Source organism: Thamnophis sirtalis, unplaced genomic scaffold, assembly GCF_051295495.1.
Source record: "Thamnophis sirtalis isolate CommonGarterSnake01/CBP01778 unplaced genomic scaffold, rThaSir2_p1.2 scaffold_9, whole genome shotgun sequence".
NCBI classification, from domain to species: domain Eukaryota; kingdom Metazoa; phylum Chordata; class Lepidosauria; order Squamata; family Natricidae; genus Thamnophis; species Thamnophis sirtalis.
Genome location: NW_028261389.1, coordinates 78,492,601 through 78,512,002, shown reverse-complemented (window position 1 = coordinate 78,512,002; position 19,402 = coordinate 78,492,601). Strand labels below are relative to the sequence as shown.

Here is a 19,402-nt window from a genome sequence, read left to right as displayed (position 1 = left end):
CACTCCAGGGGAAGGATACTGTAAAATCCCTATTCCCTTCCCACTCTAGTGGAAAGTTACTGCAAAATCCCCATTCCCTCCCAATCAGCAAGGACTCGGGAGGCAGATAATAGATGGGGGCGGGGCCAGCCAGAGGTGGTATTTGTCGGTTCTCTGAACTACTCAAAATTTCCACTACCGGTTCTTTAGAACTGGTCAGAACCTACTGAATGCCACCCCTGATTATATGGAATCCTTTTTTCTTCTAATATTGGAGGATGGTGTGCTTGAGTTAACTGATTACACAACAGTATTATGTTACAAGTGGGATTATCAAATTTTGCAATACTGTGATCCAGTGGTGGGATTCATATTTTGTTACCACAAGTTTGCCCCACATGCGCCCAGTTCGCTGGGGTATGTGCCTCCTCCACACATGCACTTTGCTCTCTCTCGTGCCTTTGGCACATGTGCCTGGCCTCAAAAAGTGCCTAAATAGGATGGCATAGATCCGGGGCGTGTGGGCCAGCCCACCTATGATTTCCACTACCAATTCGGCTGAACCGGTTCAATCTGGCTGAATACCACCTCTGCTGTGATCCCCCTCAAATGATTTTTAAAAAAATCTCCCATCCAGAAATAGAACCGGTGATTTTGTTGGTTTTAAGATGAGGCAAGAATCAGTCGGCCTTGGAATAATTACATTAGAACAACTACAGCAAGGAAAAATACCATCTTAAAAATGTTCTATATTAAAACGTTTTCCCTGAAAATAAGCAGAAAACCTATCCCTTATAATATTTTCACGAGAAGGATGAATGTGTTTGTCATGGCCTCATTTCTAAAATCTGGCTTTCAAATTAAATCACAAGGAGGTCAACGTTTCCTTGTGTCAAATCAGCTTCTCTTAAACTTCTCTTAAAACGCAACTTGCCACACACTGGAAGGATGTAAGGAAGGGGTTTAGCCTTCTTTCGCACACACAGAGATAACCATGATTAACAGGTGCTTGTGACTCCCTTGTTCCACTCCTCCTTTTTCTCATATCTTTCTCTTAAGCCTTTCCTAATTTTCCATCTATTTTAATTCATCCTGTACTGTGAGGGTCAGAAATTTGTTCTGAGCCTTTCTCAAGCCACAAAGCTCAAAAAGCTACTCTACTGGAATCAACTAACAAACAAAACACAGAACCTTCCAACTTGATATAGATCTTGGGAACTGTCACAATGCCTTTTACATAGCACTAGCCGATAACCCGGTGTTGCCCGGCTATTTATTTATAGGGGAAAATGTCCGGACCAAAAGTAATTTCTAATGTTGGATTTTCCCCCTTACCACAGGGAGCCCCCTTATGGAGTACTGTGAAGCTGTTACCATAGCAACTCCACTGCGCTGTACAGTAGAAGCCATTTTATGGCTGTATAGTAGAAGCCATTTTAATGCACAACAGACTGTATCTTAACAGAAAACACACCCTGAGGGTTTTAGCAGTATCTTACCCCCACAGTTTTTGTTTCCAGGGAGTAAGTGATCTGTGTACCAAGTTTGGTTGAAATTGCTTGAGGCATTCCAGAGTTATGCTGGAACACACACACACACACACACACCTTTTTATATATAGATAGATAAATATTTTTTGCATAAAACTGATAAGCAAGCTTGGGGAGAATCTGTAACCTCCTGCAATCATAGTCCATAAAATCTCTATTTTGGTTGTAATTAAGAATGGCATTATATCAAAGTGTATCAAGTCCATTTTGCAGGTTCAACTCTTTTTTGGGGGGAGGGGGGTAAATCAAATCAGAGGAAAGAAATATTGACTCTTACAAGCCTAATAGATTATATCATTAAGGTGTCACTACTAATGGACTCATAAGCTTTCTGTTTAATTAGATTTTTTTTTTAAAAGCACCGTGTCTTTCCATTAGCAGATGAGACTGTCATTCTAATACATTATAGATAGAATGATTTCATATGAATCCTTACCAGTGGTGGGATTCAGCCAGTTCACACCTATTCGGGAGAACCGGTTGGTAACTTTCTAAGTAGTTCAGAGAACCGATTGTTGGAAGAAATCTCCTTTTGTTTTTTTTCCACTTTACAGGGCTAATCCTGTAAGGAAGGCAGGAAGGAAACATTCTAGTGTTGTTTCTAGCCTAATCTTTATTGACCTGCTTACAGAAACTGCCTCTCCGGTTAACCCTTATTACGTTGTAACAGCTAAGGCGAAGCGCCCATCGACCTGAGTGACCTTGAGTTGGCCACGCCCACCCAGTCACATGACCACCGAGACCCACCTACCCAGATGGTCATTGGGGCAGAGAACCGGTTGTTAAATTATTTGAATCCCACCACTGATCCTTACGACGAATATATGTGTGTAAGGGCCCGTGTGTTCGGGTGTACAGATGTAGTACACACAGATTGACTTCTGTATCAATGTCCATAAATGCATGTGTGCACTCCGCCTTTAAAAGTGTTGAGACCTGGTCTGTGCCGGTTTGCTGCCAAGGACCTGTCTGTCTGTTAATTAAATGCTGTAACTTATCTTTGGCTCGCAGTGTGTTGGTGTGGGATGAGGGGGGTCAGAACACTTACCTATATCCTCTCACTGATTTGCAAGGCAGAGCGGATTGCCACGCCTCAGCTGTGTTACTCGCCAGAAAAAACGTGGAAGGCAAGTTTTGTTAAATATGCGCATGCTCACGAACAAAGCATGCGATCACCAAACCGGTTGTTAAACCAGCTGTCAACTCACAAAATTGCCATGGTGAGGAAAGGGGGAGAGCGCATTCCATGCATACAGTACCTTCAGCTAGAGTCGGATCTCAGAATACTACAGCAGGCTTGGGAGGGGTGCACCTCATTGGAGAATGTGATTTATGACACAGACTGAAGGGAGGGAAGAAACAAGTAAAGTTCAGCCATAATTCAAATGAGGTTTAGATCTGACTTCAGTGGGATATTGCCGAAATGGGTGTTCCTAATAATTGACTGGATTTCTTTTGAAACTTGGCTCGATACTCATGAATTAATTAGGGCGTCTTTTGGAAACCGGACAGCGGCAGGATCCCACCACTGCACCTATGTTGTAAAAAAAATATATCTCAGGATTTTGTCAGTTAGACACCCCAGTGAAGCCTCCATCTAAAGCTGAACGTTTGTTAAATTGTAGGTTTATTCTAATCCTAACAAGAATTTCACCCGAGGCAAAGCCAACGCACATTGTCCCCATCAGAATGGGAAGGAATAAGTCCTAAAACCTTTTTTTTTTTGAAAAAATATCCCTCTTCCCTTTCTTGAATCTTTCTATTGATTCGAGAGCCGACAAAATGTCTTTTCTTAATGTCTAGACAGTTTCTCCAGCCGTCCTGAAAATTTTTCTGTTAACATTAATCGCAGCCGACAAGAAACAATTTAACCACCCAACGTGGAAGATGTAAACATGTGCATTTGTTCCTTTTCCATTCCTTGGTTCATTGTACACTCTTGAGTAAGGCCTGGGGGGGGGGTGCATTTTGCACACAGATGTTTCTTTTCCAGATGTTGGCTTAGCGAGGAGTCCGTTCGGCCTTTGTTCGCAGCACCTGCTAATTGCCTTGACGTTTATGTATACATGAACCATCATTTATCATGGGACAATAGGCCTTCTCTTTCTCCAGTCTTAGTTGTAATTTTTCATCTGAGATGGCAGAAAGGAAGGGAAATTGGAGTGGCAAATATCTATGGAATGATATCGTGGTTAGGATTGCCCCAAAGGCACTTTTTTCAAAAGGCAACTGGACTTTCTGGTTTTTCTTTGAAGATGTTCTCTCTTCTCATCCAAGGAGCTCCTTCAGCTCTGATTGGATGGTGGGGAATGGAAGGATTGATACTCCTTGTAGACAGCTGGTCGGAGGTGGTATTCAGCAGATTCTGACCACTTCTGGAGAACAGGTAGCAAACATTTTGAGTAGTTTGAAGAACCAGTAAATACCACCTCTGACTGAACCTGCCCCCATCTATTCTCTGCCTCCCAGGTCCCAGATGGTGGGGAGGGAGTGGAGATTTTGCAGTATCCTTCCCCTGGAGTGGGGAGGGAATGGGGATTTTGCAGTATCCTTCCCCTGGAGTGGGGAGGGAATGGGGATTTTACAGGATCCTTCCCCTGGAGTAAGGAGAGAATGAGGATTTTGCAGTATCCTTCAACTGGAGTGGAGAGGGAATGGAGATTTTGCAGTATCCTTCCCCTGGAGTGTGGAAGGAATGGGAATTTTGCAGTATCCTTCCCTTGGAGTGGGGAGGGAATGGGGATTTTGCAGTCTCCTTCCCCTGGAGTGGGGAGGGAATGGGGATTTTGCAGTCTCCTTCCCTTGGAGTGGAAAGGGAATGTGGATTTTGCAGTCTCCTTTCCCTGGAGTAGGGAGGGAATAGGGATTTTGCAGTCTCCTTTCCCTGGAGTGGAGAGAGAATGGGGATTTTGCAGTATCCTTCCCTTGGAGTGGAGAGGGAATGGGGATTTTGCAGTATCCTTCCCCTGGAGTAGGGAGGGAATGGGAATTTTGCAGTATCCTTTCCCTGGGGTGGAAAGTGAATGTGGATTTTGCAGTCTCCTTTCCCTGGAGTGGAACGGGAATGGGGATTTTACAGTCTCCTTCCCCTGGAATGCGGTGAAAATGGAGATTTTACAGTATCCTTGGAGATATCCTTGGACAATTGGAGTGGTCATTTTAGACCCTTGGGTAGATGCATCAAAATATACCAAATCGGTGAGGTGAATCCTCTTTGTTGCTTCTCTTCTTTACCTTGGGCAGAAGGTGCCACCAATTTAGATCAAAGGGACTGGACTGCTGGTTTTTTTCCCCTTGTTGGTTCCAAAAATGTATTAATGTTGTGACTCAAATGGTCTTAAAGTTGCTGAAATGAGAACCAATGATTCTCAGGCCAATTTTTTGAAGAAAGCGACTGGCCAAAAAACCTGTTCATTTAAAAAGTTTGAATGAAAAACCTGGGCATAATTGGAAAACTCCCCTTGGCCAATTCTCCACAGCCAACGCACCATGGCATAACTTGCTTTGGGACAATAAACCAGTGGAACAGCTTGCCACCAGAAATTGTGGGTGCTCCATCACTGGAGTTTTTTTAAAAAAAGAGACTGGAAAATCACTTGTCTGGAATGGCATAGAGTCTCCTGTTTGAGCAGGGGGTTGGACTAGAAGACCTCAAAGGTCCCTTCCAACTCTATCTTGATTGATTGTTTGATTGATTGATTGATTGATTAAAATAATCTAGAGTCTCCTGCGTGAGGCAGGGGGTTGGATTGGAAGACCTCAAAGGTCCCTTCCAGCTCTATTTCAATTGTTTGATTGATTTAATGATTGAAATGGTATTGAGTCTCCTGCTTGAGCAGGGGGTTGAACTAGAAGACTTCCAAAGCAGCGGTGAGATTCAAATAATTTAACAACCGGTTCTCTGCCCTAATGATTTCTTCCAACAACTAGTTCAGCAAATTGCTCAGAAGGTTAACAACCGGTTCTCCTGAAGTGGTGCGAACTGGCTGAATCCCACCACTGCTTCCAAAGTCCCTTCCAGCTCTATTTGTATTGACTGACTGACTGATTGATTGAAATGGTCTGGGGTCTCCTGCTTGAGCAGGGGAGGTTGGATTAGAAGACCTCCAAGGTCCCTTCCAGCTGTATTCCAATTGATTGATTGATTGGTTTAATGATTGAAATGGTCTTGAGTCTCTTGTTTGAGCAGGGGGTTGAACTAGAAGACCTCCAAGGTCCCTTCCAGCTCTATTCCAATTGATTGATTGATTGATTGATTGATTGAAATGGTCTTGAGTCTTCTGCTTGAGCAGGGGGTTAAACTAGAAGACCTCCAAGGTCCCTTTCAGCTCTATTCCAATTGATTGATTGATTGATTTAACAATTGAAATGGTCTTGAGTCTCTTGCTTGAGCAGGGGGTTGAACTAGAAGACCTCCAAGGTCCCTTCCAGCTCTATTTTTATTGACTGACTGACTGATTGATTGAAATGGTCTGGGGTCTCCTGCTTGAGCAGGGGGTTGAACTAGAAGACCTCCAAGGTCCCTTTCAGCTCTATTCCAATTGATTGATTGATTGATTGATTGATTGAAATGGTCTTGAGTCTTCTGCTTGAGCAGGGGGTTAAACTAGAAGACCTCCAAGGTCCCTTTCAGCTCTATTCCAATTGATTGATTGATTGATTTAACAATTGAAATGGTCTTGAGTCTCCTGCTTGAGCAGGGGGTTGAACTAGAAGACCTCCAAGGTCCCTTCCAGCTCTATTTGTATTGACTGACTGACTGATTGATTGAAATGGTCTGGGGTCTCCTGCTTGAGCAGGGGAGGTTGGATTAGAAGACCTCCCAGGTCCCTTCCAAGTTTGTTATTCTATCTTCTATTCTAATGTGGTTTGCTGTGATGTAACATTTATGCGCAGGTTCATCCCTTTTTCACCCTCTGCAGTACGGCTGTGGCAATTTTGTTCGGGTGATACAGACGTTCAACCGCACCCACCTGTACGTTTGTGGGAGTGGAGCCTTCAGTCCTGTCTGCGCCTACCTCAACCGAGGACGAAGATCTGAAGTAAGTAGGCTCTTCAAAGTCATTTTTCATCTCTTGATCAGCTCAAAGTCTGTAGAGATTCTCAGTCATCCAGGTTGTCCCAAAGGTGCTTTTTTTCAGGAGGCAACTGGACTTTCTTGGTTTTTTTCATTTTGAAGATGTTTCACTTCTTATCTTTCGGTCTGTCCGTCGGTCCATCCATCCCTTCAGACTCTGTTATTCTATTCTATTCTATTCTATTCTATTCTATTCTATTCTATTCTATTCTATGCATCGTCTATCATCTATATCTTTAACATTATCCATGTCTTTCGGTCTGTCCGTCTGTCCATCCATCCCTTCAGACCCTGTTATTCTATTCTATTCTATTCTATTCTATTCTATTCTATTCTATTCTATTCTATTCTATTCTATTCTATTCTATTCTATTCTATTCTATTCTATTCTATTCTATTCTATTCTATGCATCGTCTATCATCTATATCTTTAACATTATCCACGTCTTTCGGTCTGTCCGTCCGTCCGTCCATCCCTTCAGAGTCTGTTGTTCTGTTCTGTTCTGTTCCGTTCTGTTCTGTTCTGTGCTGTGCTGTGTTGTGCTGTGCTATTCTATTCTATTCTATTCTATTCTATTCTATTCTATGCATCATCTATCATCTATCTCTATCTTTAACATTATCCACGTCTTTCGGTCTGTCCTTCCGTCCATCCATCCCTTCAGACTCTGTTGTTCTGTTCTGTTCTGTTTTGTTCTGTTCCATTCTGTTCTGTTCTGTGCTGTGCTGTGCTGTGTTGTGCTGTGCTATTCTATTCTATTCTATTCTATTCTATTCTATTCTATTCTATTCTATTCTATTCTATTCTATTCTATTCTATGCATCATCTATCATCTATCTCTATCTTTAACATTATCCACGTCTTTCGGTCTGTCCGTCCATCCATCCATCCCTTCAGACTCTGTTGTTCTGTTCTGTTCTGTTATGTTCTGTTCTGTGCTGTGCTGTGCTGTGCTGTGCTGTGCTGTGCTGTGCTGTGCTGTTCTGTTCTGTTCTGTTCTATTCTATTCTATTCTATTCTATGCATCAACTATCATCTATCTCTATCTTTAAAATTATCCACATCTTTCAGTCTGTCCGTCCGTCCATCCATCCCTTCAGACTCTGTTGTTCTGTTCTGTTCTGTTCTGTTTTGTGCTGTGCTGTGCTGTGCTGTGTTGTTCTACTCTGTTCTGTTCTATTCTATTCTATTCTATGCATCATCTATCATCTATCTCTATCGTTAACATTATCCACGTTTTTCGGTGTGTCTGTCTGTCCATCATCCCTTCAGACTCTGTTATTCTATTCTATTCTATTCTATTCTATTCTATTCTATTCTATTCTAATCTAATCTATGCATCATCTATCTCTATCGTTAACATTGTCCACGTTTTTCGGTCTGTCTGTCTGTCTGTCTGTCCATCCATCCCTTCAGACTCTGTTATTCCATTCCATTCTATTCTATTCTATTTCGATTTTTTTTATTCTATTTTATTCTAAACATGCTAGGTCTCAAGATAAGGCAGAGACCCCAAACAAGTAACGTGCCAGCTGGGCTCCCTCTTTAACCACACGCCTACCATCCATCGGTCAAATAAACGGCTGCCTCAGACATCTGGAGTCTGCAAGGCACTTGACGGGCCAAGCTGTAGCCTTTCATTGCTCTTGTTGTGGAAGCCAACAATAGCCAAGCTGTTTCAAGCCTAAGGATTTAGACGGTCCTTCCTATTGCAGCCCTGGCATCTCTACGTCGCAATTGGTCCAAGTGGATTTATTTTTAGCGTCCCAGAGGCAAGATTAATGGGAAATGGTACCACCTTATCAAGAACAGAGGCCTTCTCTCATTTGACTTTCTAATACTATTTTTATTCTTAGTCTTGGAAGGAAGATTTTTTTGGGAAGGGGCTGAGGTGGGGAAGGGAAGGGAAGGAAGAAAGGAAGGAAAATAAAATAAAAAGGAAAGGAAAATCAAAAGGAAAGAAAGAAAAAAGGAAAGAAAAAGAAAATAAAGGGAAAGAAAAAGAAGATAAAGGGAAAGGAAAAAAAGATAAAAGGAAAGAAAAAGAAGTTAAAAAGAGCAGAGGGAAAAGAGAGGAGGGACAGAAGGGAAGAAAGAAGAAAAGAGAGAGAGAGAGAAAGAAAGAAAGAAAGAAGAAAGACAAAGAGAGAAAGAAAAAAAGAAGGAAAGAAAGAGAGGGAAAAAAGGAAGGAGAGAGAGAAAAAAATAAAGAAAAAGAGAGAGAAAGGAAAAAAGAAGGAAGGAAGGAAGGAAAGGAAAAAAGAAAGAAAAGAAAAGAAAGAAAGAAAGAAAGAAAGGAGAGAGAAAGAAAGAAAAGAGGGAAAGAAAGTAAGAAAGAAAGAAGAAAGACAAAGAGAGAAAGAAAAAAAGAAGGAAAGAAGGAAAGAAAAGAAAGGAAGGAGAGAGAGAAAGAAAAAATAAAGAAAAAAAGAGAGAAAGGAAAAAAGAAGGAAGGAAGGAAGGAAGGAAGGAAAGGAAAAAAGAAAGAAAAGGAAAGAAAGAAGGAAAGAAAGGAAGAAATAAAGAAAGAAAAAGAAAGAAAGAAAGAAAGAAAGAAAGAAAGAAAGAAAGAAAGAAAGAAAGAAAGAGAGAGAAAGAAAAGTTCGGTTTTGTCTGATGAAAAGTTCGGTTTTGTCTGATGAGATCAGAAGCTAACTTTCCATGACAAATGACATCAAACTGTTGAAAATCTAGCTAAACCTTGATGCTCCTAAATTCTTGGTGCTTTCTGAGTTTGATGGTTTTCCTGCAGATGTTTCATGACCCAACTAAATAATATTATGCTAGCACAGTCATTGTTACCTGGTTGAATCATGAAACATCTGCAAGAAAACCACAAAACTTGGAGAACACCAAGTTCTCCAACCCTCATTTCAACCCTGAGATACAAACATTATCTCCTATTTGTGCCCTCCTAATCTGCATCGCATTATGCAACAGTGTTGGCATTCCTACTATGAAATGTCCTTTATGGACAATTTGAGCAGGTGCTAACGCTGCCATTGCTCAATTCATCACATCACATCTGTTATTCACCGGGGAACATAACAGCCCATTAGTGGGTGGTGTGCTTTTAATGGCCATGGGTGTGATTACAAATTACCTCCTTATTAATGTTGCCTGGTCAAATGCTCTTATCACAACCGCTTTGCACCAATTTTGAAAACCATGGATCATTTTGAGTGTTTTGATACATTTTGGAGCTAGCTAACCACTGCGCCACCAGAAAGGAGGGAAAGAAGGAAGGAAGGAAGGAAGGAAGGAAGGAAGGAAGGAAGGAAGGAAGGAAGGAAGGGCAACAGAACTTAGAATTATATATTGCTTCACTGTGCTTCACAGCCCTTTCTAAGTGATATACAGAGTCAGCTTATTGCCCCCCAACAATCTGGGCCCTCATTTTACTGACCTCGGAAGGACGGAAGGATGAGTCAACCTGGAGCCAGTCAGAATCGAACTCCCGGCAGTGGGCAAAATTAGCCTGCAATACTGCATTCTAACCACTGCGCCACCAGGGCTCTTTCTCTTCCAGATGCAACGTGAAAAACTAACTAATCTTAATGCTGGCACCTTTTCATGGAATCGGATCCAGATCAGGCATATTAAACTTCACATTCAATCTTGCTTGTTCTCTCTCTCTCTCTCTCTCTATTACAGGAGCAAGTTTTCAAGATCGACTCCAAGGGGGAATCGGGGAAGGGACGCTGCTCGTTCAACCCCAGTGCTAACACGGTCTCTGTTATGATCAGTAAGTCTAAACAAGCCAGGATTGGGGAGGCTTGAATCACGAGGTGCTGAGAATGAAATGACGGGGTGATATAAACAAATTGACCCAGGGGGCAAAGAGAGGTCAGGTGTGTAATTGTAACTAGTGGTCCCCTATCTGGAATTAAACACGATGGCATTGTGATTATAAAGTCACACCTGAAGAGGTTGTGAAAGTGTCATTTGTTCAGAAGACAGTAAGAAAGACAGAAGGAAGGAAGGAAGGAAGGAAGGAAGGAAGGAAGGAAGGAAGGAAGGAAGGAAGAAGGGAGGGAGGGAGAGAGAGAGAGAGAGAGAGGAGGAAGGGAGGGAGGAAGAAAGGTAGGCAGATAGATAGATGGAAGGAAGGAAGGAAAGAAAGAAAGAAAACAAAAGAAAGGCAGATGATAGAGAGATAGACAGATAGACAGACAGACAGACAGACAGTAGGATAGATAGATGATAGATAGATAAATAGATAGATAGATAGATAGATAGATAGATAGATAGATGATAGATAGATAGATAGATAGATAGATAGATAGATAGATAGATAGATAGATAGATAGAGTTAGATAGATGATAGATAGATAGATAGATAGATAGATTAGATAGATAGATAGATAGATAGATAGATAGATAGATAGATAGATAGATAGATAGATAGATAGATAGAGAGGAGGAAGGGAGGAAGGAATAAAGGTAGGCAGATATAGAAGGAAGGAAGGAAAGAAAACAAAAGAAAGGCAGATAATAGATAGATAGACAGATAGACAGACAGACAGACAGTAGGATAGATAGATAGATAGATAGATAGATAGATAGATAGATAGATAGATAGATAGATAGATAGATAGATAGATAGGAGGAAGGGTGGAAGGAATAAAGGTAGGCAGATATAGAAGGAAGGAAGGAAGGAAAGAAAACAAAAGAAAGGCAGATAATAGAAAGATAGATAGACAGACAGACAGACAGAAAGACACAGACAGACAGACGGAATGCTATAGAGAGAGATTTGTTTTTAGCAATGGCTGAAATCAGCACCTTAGCCCAGTGGTTTCAGTGGAGCAGGTCTTAAAACTTTATTTTCTATGCTTCTGTCCAAAGTGTTCAACTGTCCTTTTTATTAATTTGTCATATAAAATACAAAAATAAACAATAGGGAGGGAAAAGGGAAGGTAAAAATGTAGAAAAGAAGAGAGGGAAAAAATGGGGGGGGGGGAGCATCGACTTCCGACTCCCTTTGGTGCAGTAGAATAAGGTAGTAACATTCAAACCTCAACTTCTTACTTTTACGTAGCAAAATATAAACAAGCCATTTCTATATCAACAAATCTCATCGGTAAACCCCCCAAATCAAAAGCTTCATTTTCCCCCCCACCTCAAGCACAAAGTCCAGAAATGGTTTCCAAGCAGAGTCAAAAGTACTTATTATAGAGGGATAGAAGAAAGAGGGGTAGAGAGGGTGGGAGAGAGGATTGGAGGGAGGGTGAGAAGGAAGGGAGGGAGTGTATCGGGAGAGAGGTGTGGTAGAGGGGGAGGGGAAGTAGGTAGAGGGGGATGATGGAGGGAAGATGCAAAGTTGGAGGGGGGCGAAAGAAAGGGTGTATGGAGGGTCGAAGAGGTACATTGGGCTTCTATTTTGGGGGGTATTATTGACAAGAGGAATGGCTGTGTTTATTGTTTAAAGTTATATGGCCCCGGTTCTGCACAGTATATATGTGACTGTACGAAAATGAAAATGAAAAATAAAAACACATTTACATTGTAAAAAAAGTACTTACATTCTTTCCTTTAATGGAAACCGGTCAATTTAGCCCTCTCTGCTTAATCCTTCAACTTTTGATAGCTTCCTATTGCTTGGAAATCCTCAGCTCTTTCCCGGTCTGTATTTAGTCTGATTTAAAGTAATGTGTCCTGTGATATTAACCATCATGGCTATTTAACCGGTCCTTTCACCAATGTGGATTAGAAAGCCACTTTGGCCTGCAATTTGAAATACTTTGAAATACTTAAATACAATATTTTGGCGAGGAAAGCCGAAAACTTTAGGCTGTTTCCCCCCCCTCCCTTTTCTTCCCTCCAGCAACGGAGTTCAGTATTTTACTAAAGTAGCCAGGTGTGTGTATGTGTGTGTCTTGGATGGTTTTTTTTAAATATAAATTTTTATTTTTATTACATAGACAATACATACACACAGCAATAAATTAAAAAAACAGAATTAAAAAAAACATCATCGCATACAGCATGTCGTTTGGTTACAGGTATTTTAACATCCATATTCTTGAATAACATTTACCATCACAGATTTTTCATCTAGTAAACTAAATACCCCACTTTCATTGTACAGTATATGTTCAATTACAATTGGTATTATTTTTTCCCCCAATAAATCATAATTCCCTTACATTCTTGATTGTCTATCTGATAACAGCATACCTTTATATAATTCCCACGTGATAGAAATTTATTTTTTACCAACCATTTGTATTTCTATATCACTATTTTCAATTATGCATAATTCCCCCAATCAACCATCAGGTAAGCTTATATTCATTATTATCCTTGCACGTCATACATTCAAACAGAAATCTTCTTCCTTCATTTTTCAACAAAATATTCTAAATAGTCGCTACAAAAAGAGCCGAGGTGGCGCAGTGGTTAAATGCAGCACTGCAGGCTACTTCAGCTGACTGCAGTTCTGCAGTTTGGCTGTTCAAATCTCACCGGCTCAGGGTTGACTCAGCCTTCCATCCTTCCGAGGTGGGTAAAATGAGGACCCGGATTGTTGTTGGGGGCAATATGCTGACTCTGTAAACCGCTTAGAGAGGGCTGAAAGCCCTATGAAGCGGTATATAAGTCTAACTGCTATTGCTATTGCTATATATACACCAATTTTCAATTATTCCCTTATTAAAAATTATTTATCAACAACAAGATATCATTGTAATATGTTCTTAACGTTATGCATTATATCACCAATTGTGTGTTGGATGTTTTGTTTTTAAAATACAATAAGACTGGCGACTTTTCTTAGTATGATAAATTATTTTTAGCCATGAAGTTAAAAGGAAGCGGGACTGACAGATATTATTAGGACCGGATAAGAGAAAGAGACTCGAGGAATGCTTAGTGTAACTAATAAAGCTAGTATGTACAAGGATTAAGGGGCGCAGACTACTTCCAATTCTAATTGTTTTTGAAAAGGAGGCACAGACAGGAGAACTTACCGAGAACAGAAACTTTTAAAAGAGACGAAACAAAGGATGAGGAATTTGCAAAGCAGTTTCTCTTTGGAAAAGTCAATAGAAGTTTGCATCGAAGGATTTATTTGGAGTGTCCTTAATCCAGCGTCTTTATTTTAGCAGCCCTACAGCGACTTTGGAAGTTATTAGTATTATCTTGAAACGGTGGGTGGAGGCCCAGGAGCCTAGAGAGGAGGGTCGTAAATTATGCCTAATTTAAAGACAGATGAAACACGTAGCGTTTCTGTCTGTGAGCAAATTCTCTTAATTTCCTTAAGGCAGGAACATCTGTTAAGGCAGTTAGTGTAATTGCTAATGGATGCACCCAGCAGATGCCATAATGACTTTACCCATGTCTGGGCAGCTTTGCGCAAAGGGCAAGGATTAAGCCGTGATGTAAATGGCATAATTTGAAAGAGTTTAGTTGTGTAGCAATGCCTCACTTGAAGGTGGCAGTGTTATGGCCCGCCAGCAACCAGCGGAGTCGGCAGCAGATTCGGACAGTGAGGAGGGTTGGGGAGGAAGATGGGCCAGTACTGGAGTCTGGGGAAGGCTCGGATGAGGGCTCTGTGTCGGAGGCAGAGAGGGAGGGCAGAGCCATCCAACAGTTATCAGCTGCCTTCAGAGTCAGACATCAGTGAGGCAGAAGAACAGCTGGAGCCTGTTCCCAGTGTGTGCATGCTCAGAGTTGCCAGATAAAGGGAAGAGCTAAAGAACAGGGATTGACTTGGGAGTAAGGCAGTGGTGGGTTTCAAAAATTGTTCGAACCTACTCTGTGGGTGTGGCCTCCTTTGTGGGAGTGGCTTGCCGCCCATGTGACCGGATGGGAGTGGCTTTCCGCCCATGTGACCGGATATGAAGATGCTGACGACACTTGTCAGAACCACCTTAAATTACCTCACACACAGCACTGGCATGCATGAGAATAGGATGCAAACTTGTTTTTTAAAAGGCATCTTTGGTTTGCCTTAAAACAACTTCAACACACGCAATGTTCTGATTGCACCACAAACGCAGTAGTCATCCTTACCCTTCACAGAGGCACTGAGTTTTATAAATAGGAGCATGATAGTGTAGAATAATCATATCCAAGGACCAGTGGTGGGTTTCAAAAATTTTTGGAACCTCTTCTGTAGGTGTAGCCTGGTTTCCGGGTCCACTGGTGGAGCCTCTTCTAACCGGTTCAGTAGATTTGACGAACCGGTTCTACCGAATAGGTGCGAACTGGTAGGAACCCACCTCTGGAGTAAGGCCACAGGGGGACGGTGAATGGCCCCTCCCAGAGGAAATAAAAGAGGAGGAAAAGGGGAGTGGAGTTTGCAGGAGATAATTACTTCGCTCAGTTGGATTACAAATTGAGTCAGCAGCCTGTCAGGGCTGCAAAATAATAACAACAATGATGCAATTATAGATTTCTTTTTATGCAAGTCAAGGAATTTGCGTTATTCTGTGCTAATTGGCCTCCATCACTAGCCCTGCAGCAAGTAGCCAGATCAAGTTACCAAGGAGGACAAATTGAAACATGCTGCAGGATGAAATGAATTAAGACTTTGGAAAAAGTGTAGAAAAAAGCAACTAGGATAGAGTTTAAAACATATGAGGAACAGTTGCAGGATTGGGGTTTGAACTACTTTAGAGAAAAGAAGGACCAGATAGGACATGATAGCAGTATTTGAGGGGCTGCCACAAAGAGGGAGGTCAACTTATTTTCCAAAAGGCAAGACAAAAGAAACAATGAATGGAAACTAACCAAGGAGAAAAACAACATGGAAATAAGGAGAAATTTCCTAACGCTCAGAACAATTAATCAGTGGAACAACTTGCCTCCAGAAGTTGCGAATGCTCCAACACGGGGAGTTTTTAAGAAGAGTTTGGACAACCATTTGTCTGGAATGGTGTAAGGTTTCCTGCTCAAACAGGAGGTTAGACTAGAAGACCTCCAAGGTCCCTTCCAAACTCTGTTATTCTGGATTTGCGGGTTGTGGGTGCTTCATATAAGAGCCGAGGTGGCGCAGTGGTTAAATGCAGCACTGCAGGCTACTTCAGCTGACTGCAGTTCTGCAGTTCGGCTGTTCAAATCTCACCGGCTCAAGGTTGACTCAGCCTTCCATCCTTCCGAGGTGGGTAAAATGAGGACCCGGATTGTTGTTGGGGGTGATATGCTGACTCTGTAAACCGCTTAGAGAGGGCTGAAAGCCCTATGAAGCGGTATATAAGTCTAACTGCTATTGCTATTGCTATTGCTATTCATCAACCGGAGGCTTTTAAGAAGTCTCCTTCTTGAGCAGGGGGTTGGACTTGATGATCTCCAAGGTCCCTTCCAGCTCTATTGACTCAACTGAATTCAACCTCAGTCTCAGATCTTTTCTGCCGCGGAAAGCAGGTTTTTCCACCGTTCCCATTGCGATGGATTTCATCCCGTTTATTTAAAAAAAAAAAAAAACCACCCTGTCGTTTGCTACGCCCGACATTTAACGTATGATTGCAGCATCAGTTGGCATCGCGATCCGAGGCCTTTCAGCAAAGTTTAATCCCCTGGCGAGCGAATTCATACTTTTGACCAGGAACAGTTTGCAACTCAGAGCCAACAAGGTGCAATTAAGCCGTCATTAACTCGGCCACTCCTTCAGAGCAACTCTTAATTAGAAAACGAGTTTTGCAAATGGTGTTTTTGTTATGCTGCCTTGCTGGCCCGAAGGACAACAGTGTGTGGATTTGTTTGTTTAAAGAACAAATCTTAGCTCTGCACAGTGGACTTCCTTGTGGTCTCTTTTAGTGCAAATAAATGTACTGTAGGTACATTTGACTCTGTCCTTACAAAGGAATGTTGTGCGGTTTCTTTCCCCCTTTGAATGAAACAGGTAGGCATCTCCTTGGGTTTCCATTTAAATTCCTCACATTTTTGAAGTTGGGCTGTCAGTCTTATTCCACAGACTCTCTAAAAAAACTTAAACCACAGTGACTCTCTCAATGAATAGCCTTATTATGTTCAGAATGGCTGCTGAGACACCCATCGACAAGAAAGGAGCACAAAATAGACACAAATCTTCTTCTTCTTCCTCCTCCTCCTCTTCCTCTTCCTCAGTCCACGCCTGCGGCGGGGTCCTTGTCTTCATCTCCCTCCTCCTCCTCCACCACCACCCGTCACCACCACCACCTCCTCCTCCTCCTCCTTCTTCTCTTCCTCCTCCTCCTCCTCCTCCTCCTCTACCACCTCCTCCTCCTCCTCCTCCTCCTCAACTTCTTCATCTCCTCCTCCTCCTCCTCTTATTTGTCCTCCTCTTCTCCTCCTCCACCTTCTCCTTCTTCCTCCTCCTCTTCTTCTTCTCCTCCTCCTCCTTTTCTCCACCTCCTCCTCTTCCTTCTTCTTCTCCTTCTTCTTCCTCCTCCTCCTCTCTTCTTCTTGTTCCTTATCTTCATCTTTCTCTCCTCATCCTCCACCCTGTCACCTTCCTTCTGCTCTTCCTTCTTTCTTCTTCTTCTTCTTCTTCTTCTTCTTCTTCTTCTTCTTCTTCTTCTTCTTCTTCTTCTTCTTCTTCCTTCTTCTTCTTCTTCTTCTTCTTCTTCTTCTTCTTCTTCTTCTTCTTCCTCCTCCTCCTCCTCCTCCTCCTCCTCCTCCTCCTCCTCCTCTACCACCACCACCTCCTCCTCCTTCTTCTTGTTCCTTGTCTTCATCCTTCCCCTCCTCCTGCTCCTCCACCACCACCCTGTCACCCTCCTCCTCCTCCTCCTCCTCCTCCTCCTCCTCCTCTTCTTCTTCTTCTTCTTCTTCCTCCTCCTCTTCCTCTTCCTCTTCCTCTTCTTCCTCCTCCTCCTCCTCCTCTACCACATCACCTCCTCCTCCTCCTCTACCACCACCACCACCACCTCCTCCTCCTCCTCCTCCTCCTCTTCTTCTTCTTCTTCTTCTTCTTCTTCTTCTTCTTCTTCTTCTTTCCTTCCTTCTTCTTCCTCATCCTCCTTCCTCCTCTTATATTTCTGCCATATTCTTTGATTTTAATTTTCTTCTCTCCCTGCCCTTCTCCCTGTTTTTCTTCTTCTCTTCTTTCTTCTCCTTCTCCTCCTTCTCCTTTTTCTTCTCTTTCTCTTTCTCCTCCTCCTCCTCCTCCTCCTCCTCCTCCTCCTCTCCCCCCAGCCATTCTCCTCCTCCCCCCTGTTTCCATTTTCTTCAGCAACTTAATGATACTCTGCTTGAAACTTTTCTTCCACATTTGTGGTTAGGATTTCCTGCTTAATTGTACACTCGGTTGCAAAGTTGGCACTTTTCAGACCACGATTGGGGAGATATCCTCCCCTCCTCTCAGCTGCTACAAATTTAGAAAAGTGGGTCAGTCCTAAAAGAAACAAGTTCTTGAAAATTCCTCCCTCACCCGCAGGATGTGCGCTCATTTTTTCCCCTTGCTCCTTCCCTTTCTGCAGACCAAGAGCTATTTTCGGCCATGTATATTGATTTCATGGGCACCGACGCGGCCATTTTTCGCAGCTTAACCAGACGGAATGCAGTGAGGACCGATCAACACAACTCGAAATGGCTAAGTGGTAAGACGTTCACGCTCACACTCTGTTGACTTTGCTCCTCCAAAGAGTGGATCAAGAGTGCTTCGGCTCTAGGCAGAATATTTTATCATGTACATCAGGGGAAAAAATATCCAGAAAAGAGTAGGCTCCACAGTCTTGGGGCAAGAGTTTTTTTGAGTTATGAAGTTGCAAGCCAAAGGAACTTTTGGCCTTTTAATTTGCAGCACTACAAAGTCCTGCTAGATGTTTATGGAGATTCTCAGTCATCCAGGTCATGGTTGTCCCAAAGATGCTTTTTCAAGAGGCAACTGGACTTTCTGGTTTCTCTTTGAAGACATTTTGCTTCTCATCCAAGAAGCTTCTTCAGCTCTGACTGAATGCTGGGGAATGGAAGGATTTATGTTCCTTGCAGACAGCTGGTCATTTGCATCCTTTTAGAGGGTCATTGAGGCCACCTGGATGTTTGTCTGTGTCATCAGGGTCACCTGAGTAGATGCAGACAGCACAGACTCATCGCCAATAGCCTGCAGCTGTGTTCAACAGTGAATGGATGCAAGACAGAAAAACATCCTGCAGGAAGCACAGCTCCACAACACGGTCCTTTCAGCAATTCCAAGAAGGCTCCACACCCATTTGCATTACTCAGGAGACCCCGAGGACACAAACAAAGCACCAAGTGGCCTCAATGACTCTCTAAAAGGATGCAAATGACCAGCTGTCTACAAGGAATGGTCATGGTTGCCCCAAAGGTGCTTTTTCAAGGGGCAACTGGACTTTCTGGTTTTTCTTTGAAGATATTTCACTTCTCATTCCAAGAAGTTTCTTCAGCTCTGACTGGATGGTTAGGAATGGAATGATTTATGCTCCTTGCAGACAGCTGGTCATTTGCATCCTTTTTTAGAGTGTCGTTGAGGCCACTTGGAGGTTTGTCTGTGTCCTCATGGTCACCTGAGTGGTGCAAATGGTTCCTGTAGTCTGCATTTTTTTCCCCTCTGGAAATCCAGTCTTCCTCCCACACCATTCCGAGGGTCTTCACCCCAAATTGTATAGCTAAAACCGTAGAGATTCTCAGTCATGCATGTCTTGGTTGTCCCAAAGGTACTTTTTCAGGAGACAACTGGACTTTCCTATTTTTTTTCTTCTCATCATTTTCGCTTCTCATCCAAGAATGACCAGCTGTCTGCAAGGAGTATCAATCCTTCCATTCTCCCACCATCCAGTCAGAGCTGAAGAAGCTTCTTGGATGAGAAGCAAAATGTCTTCAAAGAGAAAGAAAGAAACCTCCAAGTGG

The 19,402-nt window shown here is 42.5% G+C and overlaps 1 protein-coding gene across 1 annotated transcript in view; it reads left to right on the top strand.

Annotated features, from left to right (window-relative positions):
- SEMA3C (semaphorin 3C) overlaps window positions 1–19,402 on the top strand; it is a 157,179-nt gene that overhangs the window by 73,712 nt on the left and 64,065 nt on the right. The window contains exons 5-7 of the mRNA XM_087722358.1: window positions 6,452–6,571; window positions 10,262–10,352; window positions 18,013–18,132. Of these exons, the coding sequence (XP_087578484.1) occupies window positions 6,452–6,571; window positions 10,262–10,352; window positions 18,013–18,132 (331 nt within the window). The remainder of the gene's footprint in view (window positions 1–6,451; window positions 6,572–10,261; window positions 10,353–18,012; window positions 18,133–19,402) is intronic.